The sequence below is a fragment of the Carettochelys insculpta genome, chromosome 8 (genome assembly GCF_033958435.1).
Source record: "Carettochelys insculpta isolate YL-2023 chromosome 8, ASM3395843v1, whole genome shotgun sequence".
NCBI classification, from domain to species: domain Eukaryota; kingdom Metazoa; phylum Chordata; order Testudines; family Carettochelyidae; genus Carettochelys; species Carettochelys insculpta.
The window spans coordinates 20,876,838-20,898,754 of record NC_134144.1 but is presented as its reverse complement, the minus strand read 5'-3'; the positions used below and the strand labels follow the sequence as shown (position 1 = coordinate 20,898,754).

Below are 21,917 nucleotides of genomic sequence, written 5' to 3'. Positions count from 1 at the left end.
TCAGGAAATAAGACTTACGTGGGGGTTGCAAGAATACAACCTCCGTATAAGTCGGGAGTCTACTGTCAAATTAAATGTAAAACCACTGCAACCCATACAATGTTGAACAAATTTGTTTTACTTCCTCAAATACTGTTACAAATCAATGCAACATTTAGAAAGCCCCAGATCTGTTTTGCTGTTTAACCTAGGGGATGCTTATACAGTTTGATGCTCTGTTGTATGGCACTCCCTTGCCCAGCAACACTCATAATCCAGCATGATTTTAGTTAACTGCATGACCACTTACCATGGGTGTGGTCCCATGAAGTTTTTTTTTAACAGCCACTAGTCCTGGCTCTCAGTGTTCTGTGCTGTTGTTTAGCTGTAATTTACCCCAAATGTCTTCTGAGAGCCCAGTAAGCAGTGGAAGTGTTGGTAATACTGCTAGACAATACTGACTTTCCATGGTCCAGCAAACTCTCTCATTTGGTATCAGTCAAGAACCAACGGGCCAGACTAGAGAGTTTCTACCTGAATACACAGGTGTGATGTCCTCCAGGCAGAGTTTCCAGCATGTGGGTTCACTGTGGGCAAGAGCCCCCAAATTGCAAAGTATGGCTGAGATGCTGGAATGGTGGTGAAGTAAAAACTGCCTGTGCTGGTAATAACACAAATTGTGGCGGGAGGTAAGGAACCAGGAATTATTATTTTAATTAGCCTATGTTCTGTTTAATACCTAAATTTCCCAGGGCAAATAAAGAGAGTTTCATACGGATGAAGTAAAAGCAAAATTAAAGTTATAAAACTAAAAATGTTTGAAAGGCATTGCAGGATTAAAATTATAAATTTTAAAATGTAAAATTATATCCGAATGGGCTACCCAAAACTAAGTTGTTTGTATTTTGAACCTAATATTAATGGTAACTCGAATAATTACAAATATTGTGGTCCTGAGAACGTACTGCTGGACAGTAAATTTAAAAAGAAAATCACAAAAAACAAAATACTACAAATAAAACAAATACTAATATATTTTAAAAAATACAAAAGCAAAAGCAGTAGAATGGGTTTGACATGAATCTCTGGACATGCATGAGGCCTCATATCTTGGGAGACAGAATTAAGATGCTAAATGGATCAGCAGGCTGGAAAGAAAATACCTTTACCAACTAAGCTAAGGGAGAACACCCAAAGAATCATTTACAGTAGACAAGGTAACAATGGATATCATATGCCTAGAATATAAGATGAGATAAAGAGTAAGTTGTAAATGGACAGTGAAGGTTGTACAGGGATTAGTTCCTATGAAGCGATCAAGCCAATCCCAAAACATGATGCAATGCATAATAAAAGCAATGTAACGTGTAAAGGTATACAAAATAAGATGTTTACTACATATCTGAATGTGTTGTATCCTGTATGCCTACCCCTGTGCTTGAGTTTGGTCAGCCCAGCACAGCTTTACCACATGCCAAATAAAGGAACTTGAGTGGTGAGACTGGAGTCAAACTGAGTTCCTGGAGATCCAAGTGGGAGAGATCTAGGGGCAACCCAAAATTGCCTAAAGATCTGCAAGATTAGGTCCTGGTTTTTTTGGTTTTTAGTTTTTAATTAGCTATTGCATAGGGCCATCAAAGAAGCAACATCAGATAACACCATATTATGACTAAACGGACAGGCTAGAATTTTCCTGGAGGAGAGGAAGAAGAGAAGACATTCATATTTTTAATCTGCATTGAGTTATTATTTTTGCTATGCATTATTTTTAGCACACAAAATATGATTTGATTGTTGCCATTTTACAAGCATTTTTAATATTTTAACATGACTCAAGTGTAACAGTTACTTGATAAATATTAACACTATTTCTTTCAATCCCCTCCACTTTTAGCAGGAGTATGCATAGATTGCTAATGCCAGGTGGAAGGTTTGATAAGTGAAGGGAAAATTAGCATGATGAAATCACTCAATGTCTTACATCACTTTTGCAAAGTCCCTGCCTATTTTAAGATATAAGCAACATACTACAGAATGAAACTAGAATGCAGCAAAACTGTCTCCTTCAGTTTTTCTCCCTTAACCTGCACGAAAAAAATAGGTTCTGTATATTACTATATTTCAACAGAAATATTTACCATACTTTAACAGTAACCACCTAAAATTGCTGAACAATCTAAAATAGACAAGATATAAGAGGGAGGTGGGGAAGGGATGCAACATACAAGAAAAGTGGACCCCTGCATGATCTGAGTATTAAAAAGTTCTTGGTGTATTGGAAAAATAGAAGTCCTACTTGTCAAGCTGATAGTCCCCAGGTCTGCAACCTTTCGCCTGTGGCCTATCAGGGTAATCTACTGGCAGAACAAGCAGCAGTTTGTTTATATTGAGAATCTGCAGGCATGGTCCTCCACAGCTCCCAACTAGAGAAGTCTGACTTGCTGAGTCCTCCTGTTGGTGGACTAATTGAAGACAAAGAGGCCAGCTGAAGGAGAAGCTGGCTAAGGCCCACTTCCAGGCAAAACTACAAGCCCAGCTCTAATAAGGACAGCTGTAAAGAATCCAGTTGTAAGAAGAGAGTTAGTGATTGCCTGTACTATAATCCCAGCTCCACAATGAAGGCTAATTATGATGACTCCCGCTATAAGGTGGAAGCCCAGAGAGACTGCTTGAAACATAACCTCAAATCCAAGATAAGATTGGCGAGGGACTCCTGTCTTGAGGAGGAAAGTCTGCCTGCCTGAACTATACTCCAAAGAGGCTAAAAAGGACCTTGAGAAAGCACCTCAGTAGCTGGCTGAGAAGAAGCCATACCAGGAGAAAACTCCAGAATGGAAATAGTGGAGTCCAGGTTCCCATGACAGAGCCTGACGAAGAGGGAAATGGTGGGAGCAGTCTAGGGAAGCAGCAAGGATTAGAAGGTTTGGCTGTTGGTCACCCTGCCTGGGGTGAAACCCAAAGAAGATGATGTAGCTAGTTTCCCCTTCTTGTTCACCGGCACTGGAGCAGGCTAGGCTACAAGCCTCAAACCTTGCAGTCAAAGACAAATGAGTCCCAAGTGTGAGCCAGAGGCCTGGTATAAAGACAACAGACTTTGGATTTTCTGTTTGTGAGCTTTTCTTTCTCCTTGGAAGGGGAATAAAAAAAAGGTGACAACAGGGTGTGCACTTATGGCAAGAGTGCACTATTACCGGTGGGAAAGGATGAAGGGAAGAATGGAAAAGAGCATGGAGGGCAGGCAAAGCCAGGTTGGTAACAAAGTAAATGAGCGGGGTAAAAAGAATCCAGGCACCTATTTAGCCACAACAGGCCTATCTCCCTCAACAAGATAACATGTTAGGGGTGCGGGTTCTTAACTGGAAAGTTTCCAATTTTTAGTTTAATAACTTAAGCCTGGGAAAACTGCTTACATACCGCTCCTGTGACCTCAACCCAAAATCTGGGAAATACTGGTAGTAAGATGTGTATATTAGAAGTGATGGGAAAGAATTAGCTGGATAAAACTAGTCCAGCAAGGAACCAAGAAAAACGCCAACTTTCATCCAGGGGCTATTAGTCCTACCGTTTGGCAAGGAACAAATACTATCCTTTTCTGCCTGCTAGCAGATATTTATTTTTATATTTATGTATCTACAGGCAATATTTTCAATCCAAAGGCAAACTAAGCAATGGCGAGTCAATTCACTCAGTGCCTTCCCACAACTTATTTCCACAGCTTGCAAGTCATACAAATGGAAGAGTCAAGAATCCCTAAGCAACTCCTCTATGGTGAACTCTCTCAGGGCAAAAGGAATCAAGATAGGCCTCGCAAGAGGTATAAAGACTGTGTGAAGGCCAACATTGCTCATGCTGGTTTAAAACCAGATCAGTTAGAGCAGCATGCAAATGACCAAACAGGCTGGCGTGCTCTCGTATGACACGCGTATGACAACTTTGAAGAGCAGTGACGCGTACGCCTCATTGATGCTCGTGAGAGGAAGCAACAGCAGCAGCCGTACCAACAGAGCCAGGACAATTCCCTTGCCCCCGCTGTGAACGCCCATGCTGTCCAAAGCTTGGACTCCTCAGCCACATGCAAGTCCACAACCGATGAGCCTGTGCAAGCTCAAGACGTCATCATCGGACACGACAAACTACCTACTGACTACCTACTACTGCTGTAGTCAGACACCGCTTTTACTGTGGATACTAGTTCTGTCACTTGCTGTTCACTCAAAGGCCACTAGTAAAACTGTTTAAGGCAATGCTACCTCCCAGGACAGACTTACAGTGTTTTATCACTGAACAGAAACTGAAGATCTCCCAGTAGTCACACAAAATATTTTTTACCTAAGAATTAAAATTCAGCCCATACAGACACACTCCACTACCAAACATCCCACAGGAAGACATTAGTTCAACAATTTCTAGATCTCTTGTCACAAATATACAGACTATTTCTTATCATGTGATGTTCTCTGCTAGGACTTTAATGTATCAGTGAAATCTAAAAAAAGCCAAATTGAAGAGAAAAGACAGCAATATATCTTTTAAGTAAGAGGACTGTGTTCGTGGTATTGGGTATATAACATGGTATCGGGTATACAACATGGTATCATCAAGAAACACAATGGGACAAAGATGATCAGCCAATGCTAGCCAGTCAGTTAACTTTTATTTATATGTCAGACTTTCAACCTTTAAAAATCTACATTAGCTAAGGACAGTATCCAAGATAAACTGACCAGAGCTGGAAGATATTTGTATAGATTATCAATGTTAACGTCCCTGCTTTCAGGATTCTTATTCCAAAATTCCAGACTCCTTTATAAGCCACAAGATCCCCCTGCTGCCTTCAAAGCTACCACCAAATCCTCAGAGAAAAGAGCAGCTTTATCTTCAACAATAACAGAATCATGAAAAATAGTCTGCTCTGTTGTAGCAGAACTTGCATATACAATATCATCTCCTTCCCTCGGCTTCCACACACAAAACATGAATGCTATAAAGAGGCTCAGGTAAACACATCTTCAAAAACTGTAGTGAATGTTTGCCACATGAAGTTATACTGAGTCACTTGTACATATAGTTTCCCTTTAGCTTAGGTCATTCAGCTTGCCAAGTTAGGAGTTGGTATTTTTCCCTACTGCTCCATGTGAAATAGTAACCCATTAATATGTGCGAACAATTCCAATTGGAGAACAAATGTTAACTAATCTTAATCATATAACTCCTCGAACACACAATTTATTGTTTAATTTTGCAAAAGGGTAAAATGATCTCTTAAATCCATTGTGGGGCTGCAGTGTATCAAGAACCAGGATTTGTCATGATATTTTACAGATGAAAAGCAGGATTTCAGAATTAATGTTCATTATATAGGGAGTCATTTTTTCCCATTTTTCTGCAATGGTGATGGCGGGCGGGGGCGGCAACCAAAAGCTGCATTACCTCTCCAGCACATCAATAGGTTATGTCAAAGATAGACGTAACACTTAAAAATTAACCATCTTCTAAATGACGTGGGCCAAGTTTCACCCAATAGTATCTGAAAATGACTTACAGTAAATGATGGCGTTATATGCACTTCCTGAAACTGTCAATTTTGCTTTTATCAGCTGTCATGTTAACACAGATAAGCCATCTCAACTGTCTCACTTAGAAAGATATTTTACTTACACCTCCCATCGTAATCCCATCAATAAGTGCAACATACGGCTTCTGGCAGGTACCTAACAGAAACATAACAATTAGGTGTATATAATATATTTTTGTAGGAATGTACACTTAATCCCAGCCTAGACAAAAATACCCGTGATGAACAGATACCACAAAGGCTAAGATGTTAAACTGATCACAAATTTATTTTATGTCTCCACCTAGCAGTACAGATACTTGAAACAGCTGTTAAATTATGTAAGCAAAACTGCACTACTGATTCTCTAGGGGGAAATTCTAAAGGCACTTCAACCAGCCTTAAGAATACATTTGAAAAACAACCAGTAAACTAACCTGCCTTATTTTTAAGACTGTGTGTGAATACCAAAGTATCCAGAGTAACTTATAAGGAACTAACCAAGGTCCCAATTGCTTTGTGTATATGTATTTGTAAGAAGGTCTTTCACTACATGCTGAGGAGTCTGAAAATAGTAGTTAGCAAATATAACAAAGGAGTTGAACTTTAGGCACATCACCATAGAACATGCAATAATACTGAATGGACTGTTAAGTTGATCTTTGTACTACATCTCAACTTTAGCTATGTAGTTAAGATGTACTATTTGCTTACCACTTTTGCTATGCACTAGAGGTGCTCTCAATACATAATACAAAATCTCACATTATAAATTTACATTCTTTAAATCTCACTCTTACAACAATGCTATCAGATCACACTTAGCAAAAACATTCACATTTTTTTAAAGCCATGATCAACAGAAACATCTGTCAGCGCTTTAAAACCAAATGTTAAGGTTTAAAGTCCATTGTCGTCTTTAGTGTATAAACACTGTAGCGCTCTGCAAGAGCATGAGAACAAGACAGTTAAACTATAAAAATGACTTGTGTATACTTCATAATCAAAGGTGAAATAAAACAGGTCTTAGATGCAAAAACAACATGGAAGTTAGCTGTTAAAATTCTATGGGCTTGTTTAAACTTGTAATGTTACAGTGGTGCCGCTCCAGCACTTCAGTGTAGATAAGCCAACTGGTGGAGTTCTCCCATCAATGCACAAGTAATCCACCTCCCACAGTGGCAGTAGTTAGTTTGATGGAAGAAGTCTTCCACTGACCTAGAGTTGCCTATATGCAGGGTTAAATTGAATTAACTATACCCTTCAGAGGTGTGGATTTTTTCCCACAACCATGAGTGACAGAGCCAGTTAAAAAAAAACCTGATGTTAGCATACCCCAGGCCTCAGTTTTAATAACAACTTACCGTGACTCTTCAGAAATATGAATGTTTGACCTGCAAATATCCTGCAGGTACACCTGAATTGCCAGACAACATCACAACACTGGCCCTTCAATCACTATCTTCTCTCTCTGACTGTCACTGGTACCAGATACTGCCAAGAAAGGCTTAAAGCCCAGACTGTTGAATTAAGCATGTCTGCAGGAGAAACTTCTTCCTGACTCCAAACTGCTAGTAGTTCATTTTTGCTCTGAAGAATGTTAACCCACATACAGTTTACATTTGTCTGTAAATAGGTTATTCAGATAAAGGTCCAGTCTTTTCTGGATCCTACTAAGCCTTTTGGTACAACAATAATCAGTGGAACACTCTGCTACAAATTGTTCGGCAATTAATAAAGCAATATAGCCTTCTAAATTCACTGAGTGCTGCCTCATTCACACCCTATTAGAGAGTAAATACAGGTAAGCCCATTTTACGTATCCTATCACATCTTTGTGTCTTCTCTAATCTACATATCTAGAATACTTCATCTGCAAATCTAGGATTCACTTTACTCATCACTGAAATACATTGAATATTACTGACAAAACCTAACATGAAATGGAGAAGTTGTTTAAAATGGGAAATGAATGCCTCACCTGCACTGTAAAGTTAGAGGTATGTTACCAAAACTGACACTTAATCAAAAAATTATGACCTTCACATTTTATCCTTTCCTCTTAAAATTCCATAAAACTAAATATTGAATTTATGCTTTAGCACTACCATTGTGAAATATCAAACCCACAAATATTCTAGGAAGTACTGAGATTTGGAAATCACTCCGTGTACACATACCAATAGCATTGTTCAGCATGTATTCTTCTCTGAAGAAATCTTGTGCTAGCCTATCTCCAACTTTTCCTGCATCTCTGATAACTAGCAAAATAAGACAAAATTCAAGTTAAAATTAAAATTAAATAACCTGTAAATCTTAACCAGTACAACCAAAATGACTTTGCAGTATTTAATATTCACAATAAGCAAGGTTTTGCGCACTCTAAAAGATGGACTTGCATTCTGTAAGAAGGGCTTCTATTTTCTGCAGCTTTCCAGGTGAGCAAAATGAAGTGTGCCCATCACCAGGAGACTTAAATTGATTTTATCACTTAAATACAATCATTATCATCTTCCCCACTATTTGTTGCAGAAACATGTTCAAGAATCTATATCCAGCTCTCATAAAAAGTTATAACTACTGGATTCATGACCCTTTTCTACTGGCTGACAACTTCATAATTCGGTTTCACTCAAACGATCATGGCAGGTAACATGACCAGAGAGGAAAAGCCAATCTCTTAGGTAGCTAAAACCATTCCTATTAAAAATACTGAATACTAGAAAATGGGGACCCAGTCCTGAGAAGACACTTGTTTACAATGATCAGACAAACTGCTGCGTTTTTTCAGTCTCTGGGGCATTTTCCAGGTACATGATTTTGTTCTGAAATGAGCTGAAGTAATTCATTCTGGAGCTCACAAGTGCATGGAATAATGTGGTCACATCAAGTCAACTATAAGCCGGTGTTTTTTCACATCCATGCCTATTTGGGTCTTCCGTATCAGTGGTTGCCTAGCAGAGCCACCAGACTACAAGGGCAGATGCCCTCAGTAGCAAGGGATATTTTTGAGAAGACAAGTTCATCAAAGTGCTTCTTTCTCCCTACCATATTCACTTTAGGTGCACCTGGTTTTAAGGCTTTAGCCAGATACTAAGTTATTTTTCAATCATTATAACAAAATTTAGCTGTCCCAAGGCAAATATAGTTGTGTTTTATCTCTGTATTACCTACACAAACTGAAAAGCAGTTCACAAAAGATTTGTAAATTTTTTAAAAGCATTAATGTCTTGATGATTCTTGCACAAAAGTGTCTATTTACTTCAATCTCACTATTTCATGTGTGCCCTATACTTAGAATAGAGCAATATGAATACTGAAGTAATTAATCACTGTAAGTTACAACTGTAAAATAGTGAGGAGTGTGACTTCAGCCTCAAGTTCTTACCTCTGATATCACCCCCAGCACAGAAAGCCTTTCCTCCAGTTCCCTTTATAATTATTAGAAAGGTTTCAGGATCTTTCTCCCACATCTAATAGGAAGCACAAAAAATATTATTTCTCAGTATAAAAATTCACTTAAACATAACTTTTTCCAAGATCTAGCTTTGGTCATTTTTTTTTAACTCCTTCCAGAAAAGTGAGCCATACCCTACTTACATTTCATTTGAACCCTAAAAACATGCTCTAATGCAGTTGAGTAGAAATCTCTCTTGGGTTAGTGTCCTCTATTACTGCCAAATCTACTATTTCAATTTTAAAATTCCAAGTCTGTATGAAACTTTGAGTTCATGTTTAGAAGGTTAACTGACATAGATAGAGGTGTGTCCCTGAGTTTGCCACCAAGAAGTCCATTTGCAATGGGGTCAGCCAAGGAAAAAGGGAAGCAGCTGGGATGCACTTTCTGCTGTTAGAAGTGTGTACCCTCTGATGACTACTGTCCTCATTCCTGGTGGGAGATGCCACACCCTAGAGCACATGACTTGTGAGAAGCTCCTATCAATCCTATTCCACTTCTACAGCAGAAGATTCTGTGATTGAGATGGTATTAACCGGGGCTCAGAGTTCAGCCAATAGGAGACGAGGGTGTTAAGGGCCTGAACAACAGGATGTACATTACGTACAGTACTGATGGATTTGGGCCAAATGCATTGACTAAGGCCTGATTTATCCAGTTTCCTACCAGTATAACTACATCAGTTAGTGCAGCATATTTTTGTTTTTAACTGAAATTATAGTTTTACAGCCTCCCTAGTGCCACAAAAAGTGCATTATATTCATATTTTAATCCCTTTCCTATAGGGTAATAAGCTATACTAATGTAAATATACCAATATAACTACATCCACTCTAAAGGGGGGGGGGGGATTATATCACTTTCATAGTAAAAGAATGAATAATGTATTTAGAACATCACGATTTAGCCTAGTTCATGTACTCCCCAACCCCCAAGCCCTGATGAGATAACCTCTGGAAAACAGAATCCACATCACCACACATACAACACTATTCAGCATTTCACTCAAATGTAGCAAATTAGTTGCAAAACAAAACTACCACACAAATGTGGATTCTGAGATCTAATCAGTAGGTCAGGATGGTATTTAAAACTGTGAGTAGTCTCACTGAATTCAGCAGAAATAGCAAAGTGTTTAATTACGTGTAGGACAATGAAATTTCCCTGTCCCAAATATGGGACAAGGAGATAAGTGGGGGGAGGCAGCGGTTCCTCCAATCCCTGGGGAACCAGAAAGGAGGCAGCCACTGCCAGCGCTCCCTGGGAGTCCCAGGGAAGCTGCAGCAGCCCACACACCCCTTTCCCCCCCCAGCTCCCCTGAGGTTGGAGGGGGGTGCAAATACGGGACAATTAGTCCCCTTAAAAAAGAAAAAAAGGCGGGACACCTTTTTGGCGTCCCAAATACCAGACCACCCCACCCAATACGGGATGGCTAGTCATCCTAGTTAAGTGAAAGCTTAAGTACCGAACTGATGATTGGGTCAGTGACTTCATACAAGAAGTTACAGGTTAAACAAAGAAGTGGCAGTCTGTTTAAAATTGTCAGTGGGTGTATGAATTTAGGCAGCGTTAAAATAAAGCCACTTACCTTTAACTGTGGATAAATCTGTCGAATCATGGACAGATTTAATGCATTTAGAGCTTTTGGTCTATTCAAAGTTATTACTCCAGCACAGCCTCTCTTTTCCAATAATACTTCAGCTGCAGCATCTGTGTGCTTGAACATATTCTGTGTATGCAAAAAATGCGGAGAGTAAGTAAAACAGTATCTTTCATGTTTGAAAACCATTTGGTATACAGCATAATTCTATAAACATTCTCAAAACTCATTTTAAGGTTAAGGTTATTGTTTTTTAAAAGAATTATAGACTGAAATTTTCCAAAATCACACTATTTCGAGATTGATTTATTTCAGATGCGTTAATATTGTTCCTGAAACCATACTGAAGATATATTAGCTTTGAGCTTGTCAATTTGCAGGAATATTTGAAAACAGAACAGCTTTTGTGTTGTACATTCTCTGAAATCTCACATTCCTCAATGCCTTTATTTAGGACATACAGCTGTGATCTTGTTTCACTGAGACCACCATAATGAAACATTTGTACATCTATCATTGTAACTGATGCAAGATAAATCTTCTAATCTTCTACTCACAATTTAACACTATGCATCTGATCACGACAACGTGATCATATTTAGCGATATTATACAAAACTACAAAAATCACTTTCATAACCAATCACACTCTACATTTTAGGTGAATTGAAAGTAAACTAAAATATACTGAAGAAAATTTTGTATACCGGAAAACATATTATGTTTGTGTAAGTAGTTTAAACCACACAAAACATGTGGGATGCCAAAAAGTAATCAGTATTGATTAAGCATAAAGTAATATGTAAGGGGACTCTGTAGTGAACTCCAGCTGATGTGGAACTAGCAAATTTAGGCCTAAATATTAAAAAAGCTGAGTTTAGAGTATAATACACTCATGATTAGACAAACTAAAGAAGTATTCACGTATTTGCAACTGCACAAGGGGGAGAAATTAGAAACCAGCTTCTGACACTAGCAGGAAGAAACTTATACTTACCAAGTGCTGTAGAATTCTTTGTAATCTGTTGAATGGCTTCAATCTGAAACAAGACAGCCAAGTTAAATGGTAACTAAAGCATTTTAGAAATCAACTGCTCATCATGAGCTGCACTAAACTTCAATAGAAGTGTTTCTAGCTATGCATGACAAGTTAGTAGCTGCTTTTCTTCACACATGCAACTTTGTACAATTTGTAGAGTCCCACATGGACACAAAATTTGTACTTGTATCTGTATCTGAAAAAAGAGCCACAGCTATCCATAATGACATCTGTAGATACAAAGCACAGATCTGTGGATCTGAAGGACTCTTAACAATTCACTTCTAAATCAGCATGAACAGGGTACAAGCAATCACCCTTTAAAGTCAAACATGCTGTAAATCATGAAGATGGGATTGTGACATGCTTAATTTAGCATATTATATCAAGTGTTTCTAGCATTAACAGTTTTTAGTTTTTAAAAAATAGGAAAAAAAAAAACAAATAGCACGTGTCAACCCCTACAAACTATTGCTAGCTCTGAAGGGCCTAAAAGCATCAAAGGAAGTTTGCACTCATACAGAGGGAAGTCCTGGCTATAATTAGCAGCGTGGGAATAGCCAATATTTAGTAGGCATATTTCAAAATTACCAGGACATGTTCAAGTGCTTCGGGAATATTTTCTAGCCCTTGAACCACTACCCCATCATAATCTCTACAGACAATTAGTTAATGAAGGAAAATTTTTTTTTAGTTTCTCTGATGGATATTTAGAAGAACTCAGTTGAACTCTGAATTACTCACAGTTTATATCAATGCATCCGAAAGATGATTTTTGCTGAATCTATGAACTTTTATTTTGAGAAAATTGAATAGTTCCACTCTGCTATCCTGCCCCATTCCTGGGAGCAGACCAAATGACACTTGCCAGACTTCTAAGGTATCATATCTTTTCAGTGTACCACAAAACTATGATAATTTGACTATGCAAGATGTCTGGCAATTCATATACAAGTGTCCAATTAACCACCTTATCAGTGTCCTAGTTTATGCCACTTTCTTCATTTTACTCCCAATATTATCCTATTTTTGGCATTTCCATACTTGAAGTTCATTAACAGAATATATTTAAAAGCATGCTCCCTGTTACTTTGAGACCTGAAAAAAGTAGTCAAGTAGCACTTGAAAGACTAACAAAATAATTTATTAAGTGAGCTTTCACGGGACAGACCCACTTCTTCAGACCATAGCCATACCAGAACAGACTCAATATTTAAGGCGCAGAGAACCAAAAATAGTAATCATGGTTGACAAATCAGAAAAAAATTATCAAGGTGAGCAAATCAGAGAGCAGGGGGCAGAAGTGGCGGGGGGGAGGGCTCAAGAACCAGATTAAGCCAAGTATGCAAAAGAGCCCCTATAATGACCCAGAAAATTCCCATCCCGGTTCAAACCACGTGTTAATGTGTCAAAATTGAATATAAAAGAGAGCATAAAATGGAAGTTTACAAAGCCTAACATGAACAGGTTCTGGTAGGTGCTGCATGGTCCAAAGAAGCAGACCCCTTGAGCTCCAGACCCATCTAGGGATGTTAAAGAGTGAGTAATCAGGTTACTGAGTAACTGCCAAAAATTGTCATTTACTTGGTTAACTGTCCCTCCCCGCACCTCTGCTGCACCACATTTAAAAGGCCAAGCCAGCATATGGGCTGTCTGAGCTTCTGTCCCAGTCACGGGGATTGGGCTTTTTTATGAAATCACAAGCTACAGACATTCATGAACAGATGCCTGAGCTACATCCTTCACATCAAATGGCAAGACTTGGTCACAAACCAGGAGCTTTGGAACAGAGCAAGACAATAACTTCTTGATGTTTAAACCAAAAGAAGGAAAGTGGGAATGGCTAAGCCACAGTCTCAGAAAACCACCATCCAGCACAGTCTGTCAAGCTCTAAAATGGAGCCCATCATGAAAACACAAAAGAGGAAGACCTCGGGCAACATGGAGAAGATCTACTGAGCTGGAAGACAACAACTCCTGGGGACAGCTAGAAGCTTTGTTCCAAGACAGAATGAAACAGAAGAGACTTGTAGATAACCTATGCTCCACCCCGAGAACAAGGGTTTAAATCAATTTAAGTCAGGGGAGGGACAAGCGGGGGAGAACCCAATCCCCACGGCAGGGGCAGAAGGTCAGCCAGCCTGTGTGCTGGCTCAGCCTTTTAAATCCAGAGCTGCAGCAGTAGAAACTGCCAGATGCCAGCACAAACAGAGACAGAGGCTAAGCCAGTCACTCCCTATTGACTAGGGGAAGGGAGGGGAATGGGGGCTGCACATAACTAGCACCAGCAGATGCTAAGTGGTTAGTCATGTAAGTGGATACCCTATTACATCCCTGTAGTCATCCATTAATGTGTCCCCATCAGCAATATACAGCCCCTGTCCAATACCCCTAGCCTCAGTAATGGAAAAGGTACCCTCAATTTCTGGAAAGTCAGTAAGCAAATATATTTGTCTGTTGGGTGCTCTGCAAGCTGCTAAAAGACAAAGTACAGAGACCTTAGTGCTTTGGACAAGATGACTAATGAATGCACTGTGTGTTAGCCCTGCTGGAGAAAGTGATGCAGACACACTTTGATTGTGGCCTTGATACTTAGTGACTTACCAGAATTGATGCTCTGCAAGTGCTGAAAGAATAGGTGAATAAAGGAAAAGCAAGAATATCAACTCTGGACAATCAGAAACAAACGGCCTCTGCTCAGATGCAGAGAAGCCAAACATACTTACCTTCTCTTTAATTTCAATGGAACAGACCTCAGTACTTTGAGAATTATAAGAGTTCCTAAACACCAGAGAGGCAAAAACATAGAATTTTTTCCCAAGCTCCTTTCAGAAGTACTGAACCTGATGGATTATTTTAAATTTGGTTCAGAACACACAGTAACCTAATTCTTACAGTCAACCTCAAATGCCAGATCTCTTCCACTGATCTAGTACTTTTATTACTTAGTGAAAACGAGGAACTGTGCAGCTAATTCAAGAGGAGACAGGGAAGGAGAAGTTTGGGGGACACCAACATAATGATTTTGCAAAAGATGTGGCTGAAGAGACTAGAAGAAACAAGAAACTGGCCAAGCAATGAAGTCTCAACTATTGTATGAAATTTCCCACTCAGTGCCATGTCAAGACGGAATGTAGAAATGAGTGTTCCCAAAGCAGAAAGATTACTGCAAGCTATTTAAAAAATGGCTCTCAAACTTTCCAGATTGTCCCCCTTTTCAGGTGTCTCATTTGCCTTGTGTACCCCAAGTTTTGCCTCATTTAAACTACTTACTTACAAAAATCAGACAAAAATATAAGTGTCATGGACCGCTGTTACTGAAAATTGATTACTTTCTCATTTTGATCAGAATTCAAAAAATCAATTGGAATATAACTATGGTACTTACACTTGTGTATAGTATATAGAGCAGTTTAAACAAGTGACTGTATGAAAAAGCTAGTGCTTTTTCGTAGAAGGTTGTAAAAACGACTTAAAATCTAGATGAGTTGATACACAGTACTCCCTTGGGAGATGAGAGAGTTGCATTCCACGCAACCCTCACCTATCACGAATATCAGGTAAGTCAGAGGACTTGGGTGGTGGGTTGGGGCCCAGGGGTTAAGCCTGGGGTGGAAGGATGGGAGGGTGGAGTTCAACCAGGGCATGCGCGGGTTGGAGCCGGATTCGCAGAGGTTAGATGAGTGTTCGTGGACATGGTGGACAGGGGGCTGGAGCCCAAGCCCCCCGTGCTGCACTGGGGGCTGGATCCCAAGCCCTGAACAAGACTGTAGTGTGTCAGGCACTGGGAGCCCCATGCATGGGTTGGGCCTGAGCTGGGGCTGTAGTGGTGGGAGGCTGCTCCTGGGGGGGGCCAAGTGGGCTTTAGCCCCCCTAGCTGCCTGCAGCAGTGGGCAGCTAAAACCCTTCTCCCTACTTTCACAGAACTCTGGGAAGGGGGTTTTAGCCCACCTGGTTGCCCACAGCAGCAGGTAGTTAGGCAAGCTAAAAGTTTTCCCCCACCTTCCCAGAGCAGTGCTAGGCACTGCTTGGGAAGGAGCTCTTAGCCTGCCTAGCTGCCTGCCTCTGCGGGAAGCTAGACAGGCTGACAGCCATGTATCTTCAAATGTTGTGAAACTCATGTTAAAGCGAGTTTCGTGCAACCTGAACATGTGTAAAGAGAGGGTTTACAGTACCTCCAGAAAAATCTCTGCATACCTCCACTGGCACACACACACTTGGTTGAGAACTCCTGATTTTAAAAAACTGAGTATCCATTCTGTTTTACATTGGGTTTACTTAAACTGTTGGTTCTACTAGCGCAAAGAACTTACCCAGTTCTGTGACTAACATATGCACACGTTTATTTGGGTTCTCTCTTCTGCTCCAAGATCACACTTCATGAACTTTTGGGACATGTACATCAATTCTCAGCCAATGGCTGAATGCAGAACACCCCAGCAATGGCATTAAAGGAACGTCATCCAAAACTGATTTCAGGGGACTAAACCCTCAGTGGTAAGTACTTACTTAAGCTATGTTTTAGCAACACTAACTGTTTTTGTTCCTGCAGTTATGTTAGCATTAAACAATTGACATCTCTAGCTACACAGGTCAATGTTACAAAGCTACAAAGGTTGATATGTAGTGTTTTTGCTGTAGCACAGACATTTGACACTCAAATTAGAAGAGGAGCAGGTAGGAAAAACAATGTCTTGCTCTTCCCTTCCAAATCCAGACGGGGAAACTATATTCTTAAATGAATCACTTTCACTATCCCTGACAGGGATTTTAGTTCTCCGGATAAGGATTCCCCATCACCCCTAAATAGCCTGTTCAAGTCCTTAACTATACTTACAGATCTTTCCTACCATCCAACCTAAATCTCCCTTGCTGCAAACTAAGCTGGCTACTACTCATGCTGTGCTGAGCGGACATGCCCTATTCTACAACCTCTTCCATGTTAGAAGATTTAATAGCTCCTACTCAGTATTTTCTTCTCTAAATTAAACATGACCAATTCTTTCAATCTGTCCTCACAATTTATGTTCTCTAAACTATTTGTTTGCTCACCGCTGAACTCCCTACAATTTATGCACATCTTAAACCGTGGTATCCCAAAATGCACCGTGATACCTCACCAGTGCCAAGTAGAGCCAAACAATACAACTCCCCATGTCCTGCACACAATAATGTTAATATCTCCCAGAACAACACTGACCTACAGCATTGCCGACTCTTTCAATTTATGATCCATTATGACCTTCTAAGTCTTCTTATCTAGTACCAATGCAGAGTCAATTTCACTTTTTTCCTGAAGCAAAACACACTTCACGACTCTGCTGAACTTGATCTTTATTTCAAACCAAATCTCCAATTTATTGGAATTTTGCATTCTAATTCTGTCCTACAAAGGGCTTACACCCCCTCTAACCATGATAATAACTACAAATGTTTAAACTGCTAACTGAACTCAGTCATCTTAATCATTAAATGAAAATACAGAATAGTACTAGACCCTGAGAACGCACTTAATGTCTACCCACTTTGACAGCAAACTATTCATTATCATGAGTATGATGTGCAACTTGTTATGCACTCACATATAGTAATTTAACTTACACCATAATTCCCTAGTTTGTTATGAAACTGTCATGTTGGACTGTCTCAAAAACCATCAAGATATCATGTCTACTGCTTCTCTCATCCACTAAGCCAGCTGCCTGCAAGCTGAGCACTTGGGCTGTTGCTCAAGAGAAATTTAGATGCCTCCCAGGTGATTAGCAGAGCACCCACAGCCAGCAGCATGTTTCTACAGCTGGTGCCCCTCTGCACATAAAACTTATTCTGCACCAGGATGGTAGAAATTTAAGGGAATGTTTCTCACCCTGTCAAAGAGAGTGAAGTTATTTCAATGACTGATTATTCCTGAAAAGTCTTTATTGGCTATTGTTGCCCCTTTGTACATGTGTACTAAATACTTGCTAAATAATTTGTCCCGTTATCTTTTCAGGTGTTGCAGTCATCAGGGGACTGCTCTGTAATTCACTGGGTCTTGTTTATAATTCTTTTTTAAAGATAGGCACCATTCTCCAAGAGTACTGGAGGAATTCAAATGTCTGGTCTGCAGCGGGATTTTAGTTGACTAAAATTAGTGCACCACGAAGTCATGCTCCAAGGCTAAGAGCTAGTTGCTGCGAAACGGGGACGGGGAAGATGACCTTTTGTACAGCATTTCCCAAGAACACTCGTGGCTGCCACGGGCCCAGGGTAGCGTTTAAATGCCCAGCCACGGTGCTCACAGCGTGCCGCGACACTTGAGGCCTGAGGGAGCCTGACCCACAGGGGCCCGGGAAGGGCGGTGGGGACTCGGCGGGAAACGGTGCTTCGCACTAGGCCGGGGCGTGGCGAGCTGGAGAAAGGCCCCGCCCACCGCGGCCAAAGCCGGGGCAGTGAGTGCCAGCGCGGCGGGGGGACGTGGCAGAGCGGCGCTGCTGACCGCTCCCGCGCGCCTCAGCGCAGCCCTACCGGTTTCCCACTCGCTTTACCTGGGGAGCTGCCTCGCCACCCGGCCCAAGGGCGGCCCCATCCCAAGCCAGCCCGCAACGGGCCACCGCGGCGCAGGGCAAAGACGCAACCGCTTTGCGTCACCCACCCGCGCCACGGCGCGCACTGGAAACAAGGCGGGGGGGGGGCGTGTCACACTCGGCGGAAGCGGAAGTGATGCTCTCTCCAGGCCCGGCGCGCGGCGCTGCTGTACAGCCCGCTAGGTGGTGCAACGCCCCTGTCCCTGGGGTGTCGCAGACGACGCCGCTGTCAGTGCTTTGTTACACCGCCCCCCGCCCGGCGTTTGTACTCTGCCGCAGCGCGCCCTGCTGTCCACATCCAGCCGGGCCATAACACCCCTGCTGGGCGGGAGGTGCGGCTGCCCCACGTCGACGTTACCGCCCTTCTGCTCGCCTCGCCTGGCGCTTCCCACCGTCATGTTTCCACAGCGGTGGTGTTCCTCCCTCTGCGTCCTGCGCCGCTCCGCAGCTCTCACCTGACAGTGCTGCCCCCCTCCCGCCCCCCGCCAGTACACTCTGCTGCTAGCACGTCCTGCCTTGTTGGGCCACACGGTGTACGAGGGGGGGAGCTGTGTTAGTCTGTCCCTGCAAAAACTACAGGAAGTCCTGTGGCACCTTGTAAACTAAGTTATCAGCTCATAGGCTTTAGTGGGCGAAGACCCGCTTTGTTAAATGCGTCCAAAATATCTGGCCTGCGAGGAGACCCTACTGTGACAGCTGATAGCTCTGTTTTGCTAATGGCTGTGTCTACACTGGAGCGTTCTCAGGACTCAGGGAGCATCTACACTTGTAAAGCCTTCTGTCGACAGAGTCTTGACAGAACTCTGCATTTGCCTGGACAGTATTATCCCTCCAAAATTTGAGGCATAAGTCTCTGTTGACCTAGTACTATGGACAGAAGGGAAGTGTAGACACTTCCGTTGACAGAGAGGGCTTCCAGTTGCCCAGCAGCTCTCTTTGAAGAGCTGCCCTTCCACTTTCTGTCAACCGCGTGGTGCAGCCTGGCAGTTCTCTGTAAACAGAGCAAGTTGTGTGTAGCAGTACGTTCCGTTGAGAAACACACATACACACTGGGGATGCTGTGGTAACAAACTATGGTACATCAACTCCAGCTGTGCCAGTGGTTCCCAGCCTTTTCACTTGTGTGGATCACTAATCACCTCCCCCAAACAGTTCACAGACCCCCATCAAAGCCAATTCTAGCTGCTGTGTATACTTCATTAAATGAAACGGGAACATAGATTATTGGACAGCAATTAATAACATTATTGGAAAATATTTAGTTTAAAAACTATTGCAACTTTGTAATTTATTCAAATCTTATTTTCTATTTTTTTTTTCACAGACCCTCTGCAATAGCCTTCTGTGGACCTCAGGTTGGGAACCACTGAGCTATGTTATTCACATAGCTGGAGTTGTGTGCCTTAATTCGACATTGCCTCCTAGTGCAGACCAGACAAAAGATTCCACTTTAACTCAAATAATATGGGCCTCTACTTCCAGTGGAGGAAAATGCTCTATTTTAGCCAACTGCCACTATGAAGCTCCCTGGACCTATATAGTCCTGTAAAAAGAGCTGTGAAGTTCTAGGTCACTTTGTCAACATATCTGTAAAATAATAAAGTACTGATAATTGAATAATCACTCTAAAGTCTTCTCAGTGCTGCTCTCAAAATTATAAGTTCGAAGGGTACACACCAACATTATGTTAACACTTTTTGAGTAGTCACGTTTAAAAGTGTGTGAGAGGGTTTGTAGGGTAGGTGAAACTGCAGTTCATGAAGTGGGGACATATCATCAGCATCTCTTGGCGTGGCATGTTGCTAAACTTGTTTTGATCCAACTTCATTTTAAACCCTTTCAGTATGAATTGTTCTTCAATGTAAAAATCCACCTCAAACACTAATAAGAGAAGACGCCAGATGGCAGTCTTTCTTTCATTTATGAAAGTGTCAGCCCTTATTTGTAGCAGCACCATCTGTAACAGCATTTCCGTTGCAATTTCTTTCTCCAAATGTCTTAAATCAATTGTAACAAAAAAAAGATACAGATTAAAAATTGACATAAAAGAGGAGGAAGTAAATTTCTGTGATACAGACTGTTAGCAAATGAGGGCCAATCTCCTGCAACTTATTTTACAAAAACAGACTAGTGCGCCAACATCAAGCCCCTTGTTTGCTTTGCAAGCACACAGGAAATTGCCCACATGGAATAACTCACAAGATATCAAGTTCTCAATTTGGCCATCAATTATATTATTAAAAAACCATTGAGAAGTCCTGTGGCACCTTATAGACTAACATATTTTTGAAGCATAAGCTTTTATGAGAAAAGACCCATGCATGCATCTGACAAAGTGGGTCTTTGCCCACATAAGCTTATGCTCCAATAAATCTGTTAGTCTATAAGGTGCCACAGGACTTCTCATTGGTTTTTTATTAATATAATTTATGGCCAAATTGAGAACTTGATATCTTGTGAATTATTCCATGTAGGCAATTTCCTGTGTGACCCTGGCAAGTGCCGTTTCATGCATCCATGAAACAAAACCCCAGAAGATCAACCCTGAGCCAGTCAATCTTCTGCAGTAGTACAGACCTAGCCCTAGGCTCAGGGTTGATACTCAGAGTTGATCTTCTGGGGTTTTGTTTCAAAGTTGACCCCATAACTCTTTGCAAGTGATGAGGATTAAGGATCTGATGAAGTGGGTCTTTGCCCACGAAAGCTTATGCTCCAAAATATTTAGTCTATAAGGTGCCACATGACTTCTTCTTCTTCCATGTAGACAGCCATAGCAGTCAACTATTGATAAATTGATTTTAGCTACACAATTGGCGTAGCTAAAATTGCTTATTGGCAGTCAACTTCTATGGCTAGTATAGACATAGCCTTAGATGGCATCTTCCATTTGCGAGTCTCTCTGCAATTTATAGACATAAGTGTATTTCATCTCACCATATCTCTTTGAGATAGGTAAACACTGTCAGTTGTTATTCCCATTGTACAGTTGAGAAAATACAAACTCAGAGACTGATTCAGTATTACAGAAATACGCCAGCAGGGACTTTTAGGAGTTCTTGGAAGCCAATTGTTAAACCAAAGGGAGGATAGTGATCAGTGCAAAATTGTACAGGTTGTCTGTGTTAGATCCAGTAATAGGAGCCCAGAGCCCAATTCTTTTCTAACTTCTACTGATTTTGCAGCCTTGTGATCCAATTGACTTCCATACAGTTACTTGAGATCAATACAAGTATGAATGGTGGGACATTTGGAACCCTGGTCTCCAATCTCCCAATCCTATATTCCAAGCTCCACATTTAAATTTTGCACCTTGAACCAGATGTTCAGGCTTGGCTGGGTGCTAGGCTATGGATGCAGTGAGGTCCACAGAGCATTTTCTTGCTCCAGATTTCCATTATGTTTCATGATCAAGGCTTGGAGCAGACAGTATGTAGTATGTTTTTCCTTGTTTACATCGGAAGGTGAAAACAGCAGCAGTCAAGGGAACTAGTGCCTGTGTGTGCATGCAGAGAAAGTTTTCTGTAAGTGCAGGTTAACAGAAGCAGATGGCCTTTGTGAGATTGTTTATACAATTTCCCAAAAAAGTGTTGTACCAACACTGGCTTCAGTCATCTCTAAACACAAATCATTCTTCCAGTAATCTTCCTCCAAAACACTTTGCAGAAAGGAACATCATAGTGAAAACACCTTACAGAGTCAGTTCCTCCACTGACTCCTACAAGC

The 21,917-nt window shown here is 41.2% G+C and overlaps 1 protein-coding gene across 1 annotated transcript in view; it reads right to left on the bottom strand.

Moving 5' to 3' along the window:
- HIBCH (3-hydroxyisobutyryl-CoA hydrolase) overlaps positions 1–18,270 on the bottom strand; it is a 116,699-nt gene extending 98,429 nt beyond the window's left edge. The window contains exons 1-6 of the mRNA XM_075002026.1: positions 18,156–18,270; positions 11,587–11,629; positions 10,579–10,719; positions 8,922–9,006; positions 7,714–7,794; positions 5,638–5,690 (exon numbers count right to left, since the gene is read on the bottom strand). Coding sequence (XP_074858127.1) covers positions 5,638–5,690; positions 7,714–7,794; positions 8,922–9,006; positions 10,579–10,719; positions 11,587–11,629; positions 18,156–18,196 — 444 coding nt within the window. The 5' untranslated portion in view covers positions 18,197–18,270. The remainder of the gene's footprint in view (positions 1–5,637; positions 5,691–7,713; positions 7,795–8,921; positions 9,007–10,578; positions 10,720–11,586; positions 11,630–18,155) is intronic.
- Positions 18,271–21,917: the final 3,647 nt, after the last annotated feature.